The 7,357-nt window shown below is 39.1% G+C and overlaps 1 protein-coding gene across 2 annotated transcripts; it reads right to left on the bottom strand.

Moving 5' to 3' along the window:
- Positions 1 to 371: 371 nt before the first annotated feature.
- Positions 372 to 2,612, bottom strand: LOC149244019 (uncharacterized). 2 transcript variants are annotated; one of them, XM_089367907.1, is made up of 3 exons: positions 2,367 to 2,612; positions 1,629 to 2,275; positions 372 to 1,292 (listed from the first exon to the last, which is right to left on the bottom strand). In XM_089367907.1, the coding sequence occupies exons 2-3, from the start codon at positions 1,647 to 1,649 to the stop codon at positions 525 to 527; spliced, it is 789 nt and encodes a 262-aa protein (XP_089224033.1). In that variant the 5' UTR covers positions 1,650 to 2,275; positions 2,367 to 2,612; the 3' UTR covers positions 372 to 524. The 2 variants fall into 2 exon arrangements, with proteins under 2 accessions (XP_089224033.1, XP_089224032.1); XM_089367906.1 differs by having other exon boundaries at positions 1,629 to 2,612.
- Between the last annotated feature and the right edge of the window lie 4,745 nt (positions 2,613 to 7,357).

Raw genomic sequence — 7,357 nt, 5'->3', positions numbered from 1 at the left:
TCCATGGACAGCCACAAATTAACCAGAACACCATTCGAATACTCCAGCGTTTCTTAATTGGCACAGAATATTAAAAAGAAAAGGGTTTTAGATGAATTAATGTTTGGTGTAATGAACAGAGGCACTCACCCAAATTTTCCAAACATCTTTCCAGAAAATTCCATCATCTGTTGAAATCGTGAGATAATTCAAACGATTAAGGCAACTCAATCCGTCTATTCTCTTCAGGTTCCAACACTTCTGCGCTTCAAATACTTGCGAAGATAACAGACCTCGTAGATTAAGAGTTTCCAGCGAGAAGCATCCATTGATGTTGAGGATTTTAAGGTTTACGAGACTTGAGAGACTCTCTAATCTGTCTAATTTCCAGCAGTTTTGCAGGTTCACTCTTACTATTGTTGATGGCAAGGCGATAACCTGTTTTAGCTGAATATTTTCTGAAAGATCTATAGTTTGGAGCCAGGGGTGAACACCTTCAACCATACATATCTCGGATATGGATGTTCTCTTCAAGGTGAGATCTCTTAAAACACCCATGTCCGCTGATCCTTTCGAAAACTAAAGCTGGCTATTGGACAACAATCTATCGTCAAAATTTTGATATTCGGGGCCGCAATTCCTTCTGGTGATAGGCACTGTAGATGGCGGCATTGGATCACCATCAACTCTGTTAAACCCCTTAAATTGGCGACACAACGAGGAAACCTCGTCAACTCTGGGCTCCCTATTCTCAGTTGTTTTAAGTTACCGAGTTGTTCCACGTCCTCGGGTAACTGTGACAAAGAGGTAAATAGTAAATTCAGATATCTCAGATCCGTTTGATATGGGATTCCGTCTGGCAAGGCTACCAGTTGAGCACATCCTTTGAAGTCAACATACTCTAGTGTGGAAATTCGTCCCAAAATATACGGTGGGATGGATAGATTCCTGCACTCTCGCAATGCTAGATACTGCAGATGCAATAACTTGGAGAATGATTTTGGCAGCTCTGTCAGATTAGTGCAACCAGATAGATCCAAATGTCTTAACCTTGCAAGTTCCCCAAAATCAACTGGGAGATATTGTATAGATGTTAGATTTGTTAACACCATCTTACACAAGCTTTCCAATCCAGTCCATTTTAAGAAACGGCATAGATGTGGCATGACACCTCCTTGCTGGATGGCAGACGAGATATAATTTTCTGAGACTTTAATCGAATGTCCAGCATCCAGCGTCGAGTTGTTGCTCGAGGTAGTCGGAACTTCGTCGTCCATTCCGCTAATAGTCAACTCATTTAAGCGCGAATTCGGCTGCACGCAAACGAAAGCGTTTTTAAAACTTAAATGAATATAGAGAGAAATATAAAATTAGAGCGTTTTTATATTTATCTACGCTTAATAAATCCGGGCTTAAGATTAGAATTCTTTTGGAACTTAAATGAATATGGAAACTTGGATATATCAATGTAGAGAGCTTTGAACATGGAATTTTTTTTGTGCCTATGGTTAATAGATCGATTAGGGTTTAAGATTATCTCAGAATACTTGTCTGTTGGTTTGCTGCACTGCCGTCAATACTGAGCTCGTTAGTTCCATTCTATCCTAATAAAATACCATGCACTAATTGATTCAGTCAGAAGGTGCTACCTTATTGGGAAAACGATCCATATCAGCCAGGCCAAAAATTTCAAAAAACCGTTCGATATTGTCCCTCTGACCCTCAAGTTCCAAAACGGTCAACTTTCGGAGAGGAATGCAAGTATGAGAACGCGTGGACCCAAAACGGAAATTGCGCAAGCGAACCCATACCAAATCCTCCGTGAGCTTCCATGATCCCAGCACAGACGACAAATCTACTGGGACTTCCAGCACAAATATATGGGTACATTCGCCTCTGAAACAGGAGAAATCCAGTGGCCTCTCATCCTTCAAAGTCCGAATTCCCCGTATTGGTAAATGTGATGTGCCCTGACAGTCATATAAACTGAATTAGAATAGAGTAATTTATGGAGTAACCTCGTTACCGAAGAAAGGCCAATCTTTATGATAATAAATAAATGAATAATGTTAAATATAATCACGCATGCCTGGTATTTCCCCAATATTCGTAGATCTCTGAAGACCAGCGGGTCTTTTCTATCGAACGTAATTCGCAGTGGCAACCCGTGAAAATCCCTAAATTGGCCGTAGGTAAGTGGCCAAACTGCAATATGTCTTGCCAGTTCCCTAAGTTGATCGTGCATCGCAAGTTTATAACCCCGATACTTTAGGGAGAGATTATCGTAATTAATCATCTGAAGAAACAAAATAAATGGTTGCCGCAAAGGTAAGATTGCAAGGTTAAGAAACAAGGGTTTCCTACGCTAAAACAGATATAATACTTACTGGATCCTCTGGTTTTCTGCATTCAATTTCATCATCGGACTGGACGTCATAATGAAAGTCCACGAGGCATTTTTGATGGAGCCTTTCAAGGGAGTGCACGATATTGCTGCCGTACAATCCCTCCAACACTCTAATTGCTAATTCTGTCTCTTCTCCCACCAAGAAGCAACCGATGTCCAGAAATGCTTCCTTCTCCTCACCGTTGAGAGCATCGTAACTAACTTTTAGTGTTTGTAGTATATCCGCATGCAGTGTCGTAGAGAACCTTTTCAACTGCTGCTTCCAATAATCTTTGTCAGACATACCAACAAAATGTCCTCCCAAAACTTTTAATGACAAAGGCAAGCCCTTACATATTTCCAAGAACTCCTCCACTAAATCTTCGAATTCATCAGATGGTTTGCATTGACGAAAAGCATGCTGGCAGAATAGCTCCCGGGTATGTTGTCTATTTAATGGCTTTACATCATATAATAGAGTTTTAAGAGAAGAGCGTGTCAGTACGTACTTATCACAAGCTGTGATCAGTATCAGACTCCCACGCCCCACCACATCTAGGTCTAAAAGAGCGTCTATTTGATTGAAATGATCAACATCATCCAAAACGAGGAGAATGCGATAACGTTGTAAAAGATGCTTCCTAGCGTCGATACTGTCAATGTCCGGCAAATCCTGATTATAGCCGAGAAGATCAGAAAGGAGCTTCCCTCGCAACTTAGGTAACTCATTCAATCTGACATTAGAAAGAAAGCATGACCTGCCATTAAAACTTGGACGTCTCAGGTTGTATAGATATTTAGCGAGAGTTGTCTTTCCTATTCCCTTCATTCCCGAAATCCCCACAATCATTGTGTCGCTGAAATCGCTTTGTTTCAGAATTTCATTGATGAGGGGATCCTCCGCCGCATGATCGAGGCCTACTGGGTATTTGGCCACATCTAATGAGCCCCATTTAAATACCTCTTTTAATACAATGCCCACAATTTCCTCCAAAATTTCCCCATGGTCACTGAAAAAGGAAAACAGAACAGAACAGGTTTATTGACTCATTAGAGATAGAATTGAGAAAAGCAGGCCGAAATTTTATATATCAGCTGGATTCTGTAAGAAATGAGTAAAGGGCGTATTTACCTTTCCTTCGGTTTGAAGAATATGCCTGAAATATCCGCGGCTTGGCTGAGGGCTTTCCTCCATTTTTCCATGTCTTCCATGGAGACTCTCCCTTTGCTTTGGTGATGATCAAAGGCATTTTTATAACATCCGCTCTGCGTGTAACGAAGGTCTGCAGGATTCACGTTACAGAACACCGGAATAACCTTCTTGTTGCACTTATGATGTGATCTTAAAATCCAATATAGTTCCTCCAAGCACCACCTTGATTCAGCATAGCCTTTAGAGAAAATGGTAATATAAACAGAGGCACTCTGTATGGCGGTGAGGATTGCATCCGAGATAGTATCTCCCGTGCGAATCTCATTTATATCGAGGAAGACACGCAGCCCGTGACAATTTGTGAGACGATGATAGATTAGGCTGCCAAGGCTTTTCTTGACGTCCGGTCCCCTGTGACTAATGAAAATGTGGTAAGCAGCTGGCGTTCGCCATTGCGGCTCTTGGTGTTGCGCCATATTATAAGTATCACGTCCTGCAGATAGAGATATGGTGTCCCCGATCCAAGGCGGGGAAGGCTTCGCCTGAAATAACGACAAAAATGAGCATTGAGATTGATAAATAGAAGTAAGTGTGCACTTCTACCATAAGAGAGCATGTACCACAATTAATCGCAAAAGAGGGGCATCCGGGAATCGGCAATGGAGATAAGCTCAGAGGCAAAAGAGAGCATTAACAATAATATGTTTGCAGTATTTTAGTTGTCTAGTGTGATTTCTGATTTATTATTATTTATAGATCTATTTTATATACTGATGTAAATCAGTAAGGTAAGGTTGTTTTTTGTTTTTTTAAGGTTGTTTTTTTGTTTTTTGTTTCTAAGTTTATATTATTTAAATATTTTGTATAATTATTTAAATTTTTTTTATTTTGATTCACATGAACAAAATTTCAACTTTAATAATAAATAAACAAAATTACACATTTTACTAAAATATAAAATAAATAATTTTTTAAATTTAACATCATTATCCCCTATCTCACCTGTAATAAAATCAATACACATAATTTTGAATAATTCCACAGTTTTTCATTAAGAAACTGCAAATGTTACGGGCTATGCAATTTTTTTTTCGGCCACGCATGTTAGGGTAAGCAGGTGGACTGGCGAGACATGTAAATTTGAAAATTTCCAAACTAAACATTTAGCATGTAATTTATTTTTTCAACCCTCGAACCCACACATGATAGACTGAGCCCTCGAACGCACACATGATAGACTGAGCCGGTGGAGTGTGCAGACAAACATACTTGAAAATTTCCAAACTAAATATTTACCCATTTTGAAACTTAATATTTATCGAAGAAATACCAATTTAGGTTCACAGATAAATCCTAAATCATAAGAGTCGGTAATCTTTTACAATTTTGAAGGAATTAGAGATCAACGGAATGCAACCATCAGAATGAGATGTTGATGCAATGCGACCATCATCGTATCAAGAAGTAACAAAGTCGTTTATAGTTTATTCAAACAAAAATAGGATTAAAATTCTATTATGTTTTTGTTTTTCATTTTAATTTAAATCTATTTTAATTTAATTTTTCCATTTTTATTTATATTATTTTTATTTAAGTATATTTTAAATGATAAAATTTTAGAATACTTAATATTTAACCTATCTTAATTTAATTTCAATATCTAACTTATTTAAATAAAAATTTGATTTTTTAATATTGAGTATATTTAAATTTATATTAGTATTAAATTCATCATTAATTTTTAATAAATATAATATAATTTTTTTTTATCCCATGGAAAAAGTCGTAATTTCTATTAAAAGTAAGAAATTACATTTTGTAGATGCCGAAGCATATGCATATGGAGGCATTTCTTGCTTATCAAAATACATGTGTATAAGTCTGGATGAAACCTTCACTGCAGAATATTGTTCCTCCACGCAGGGAGTTTGTTAAAGTCTATGCTGTATCAAAACAACCCTCAACAGAAGGAGGGAAAAAGGTGCCAAAAAATACATATCTTCTCTGCACAGAGAGAGTATAATATATGTCCATACCAAAACTGTTTTATCTACAGCCAGATAATAGATATGAGAATATAGACATGATTTTTACAATAAGATGTACAAAAAACATGGGCTTATTGCCCAAATTGTCCCTGTTCTATAAACGGTCTGTGGTAGTATTGATGGTGAGTACCATCGATCTCTTCTTGTATCAACCAGACATTGTCCTGTAGATGCGCTGCCTCTTTTGAAAGTTGATCAGCCTCCGAGTTTTGTTCCCTGTAGATATGATGACAGACAAAAGAGTCAAAAATGTCTATCATTCTACGAGCTTCCCCTAGAATATGCTTGAGTGTATATGCATTGCAATGTGATGCATTATTGAGCCAATTACATACTATATTGGAATCACCAAATAACTGAAGATGTCTGCAATGATGAGATAATGCAAAGTGTATGAGATGTTTAGCAGTGCAGAGTTCAGCAAAATTGTCAGTGCCCATCCCCAAATTTATTTGTATTTTGAACCGGTGAGAATCATTCAGATATAGTATGGCTCCCCCGCCACAGCCAGCTTCCTGAGCGGATCCATCAAAATATGCCCAAGGTTTTGACTTATCAATGATCTCTGGAGTGATAGTGCGTTGTGGAGGTATGTTATCATCCTCGGGAAGGAGGTCATAGTCGGAGGTAATGTGCTGAACAATAGAAGGCCAATGAGGATCCTTTAGGTTGAATATGGATTGGTTTCTGGCTATCCAAATAGCCCAGCAAATAAGGAGAGGGATGTTCCTAGCTTTGCCTTTGTGGGCTATGCACCAGGTATTCCAAGCCTCTTGTATGTTGTTGCCATGCCATGGGTTCAAAGAGGGGTAGTGGGCAACAATGCCATTCCATAACTCCTTAGACGACGGGCAGTTCAGGAAGAGATGTTCAGTGGCCTCTTCTTCATTTTGACAAAGATGGCAATGAAAGGGGCCATGGAAGGATCTTTTCATCAAATTAGCACCAGTAGGGATCTTATCAAATAGAATGTTCCATAGTAATAGACGGGAGCGTGGGGTGGCCTTGAGTTTCCAGAAGGTTTTCCAGTGCGGGTCAACAGACTGTGGTTTATAGGGCTCCATGAGCTTGTTGTATCCATCCTTTGGGGTATAGGTGCCATTCTTGGCAAAGGCCCAAATAAGTTCATCTGGTTCCTTTGTTAACCAGATATGGGCCTGAGTTAGAGCTTCTCTATAGAGCTGCCAAGTCAGATTCCAATGTTCAGGTATGTCTAACTCATGCGCAGATTTCCATGCCTGCTGAAGAACAGTGGAGTTATTTCAGTCGCCAATATGCTTGATGTAGATAATGCCTCTGTCGTTTAGAAATCTGATTAATTCGGCTGGCAATCTGTGTGCATTTCCACATCCCACCCAAGGGTCCATTCCAATATGTACTGCGTTGCCTTCCTTAATTCTCCAAGTGATTCCTTGTTGCAGCAATGGAAGTGCATTCAACAATGCTTTCCATATATTGGAGATATTACTAGACTGGGCATGAGTCTGTTTAAACCATTCCAACCGGTTTGAAGGCCATATATATTTTGCATGGGCTACTCGAGTCCAGAGACTGTTAGAGCTAATGAGCTGCCAGCCCAACTTTGCAGCCAATGCTTTTGAAAATAGATCCAGTCTTTTTATGCCCCAGCCTCCCCATCGCTTTGGGATAGCGATACGATCCCACTTGACCCAGGCAAAAAATTTCCCAGGTTGATTACCTTTCCATAAGAATCTGCAACAAATATTCTGCAGCCTATTCAGTATGCCTTTAGGTATTCAAGCTAGGGTAATCCAGAACACTGGGGTGGCC

Source organism: Pinus tabuliformis, chromosome 8 (assembly GCF_031772625.1).
Source record: "Pinus tabuliformis cultivar Carrire ecotype Pingquan chromosome 8, CPIR1, whole genome shotgun sequence".
Lineage (NCBI taxonomy): Eukaryota > Viridiplantae > Streptophyta > Pinopsida > Pinales > Pinaceae > Pinus > Pinus tabuliformis.
This window is presented reverse-complemented; position numbering and strand designations above follow the sequence as displayed.

Coding starts and splice junctions, on each gene's coding strand:
- LOC149244019 (XM_089367906.1), bottom strand. CDS start 1,649: ATGGATCGTTTTCCCAATAAG. Junction 1,293..1,628: donor TGGATCGTTTTCCCAATAAG/GTAGCACCTTCT, acceptor GTTTGCGTGCAG/CCGAATTCGCGCTTAAATGA.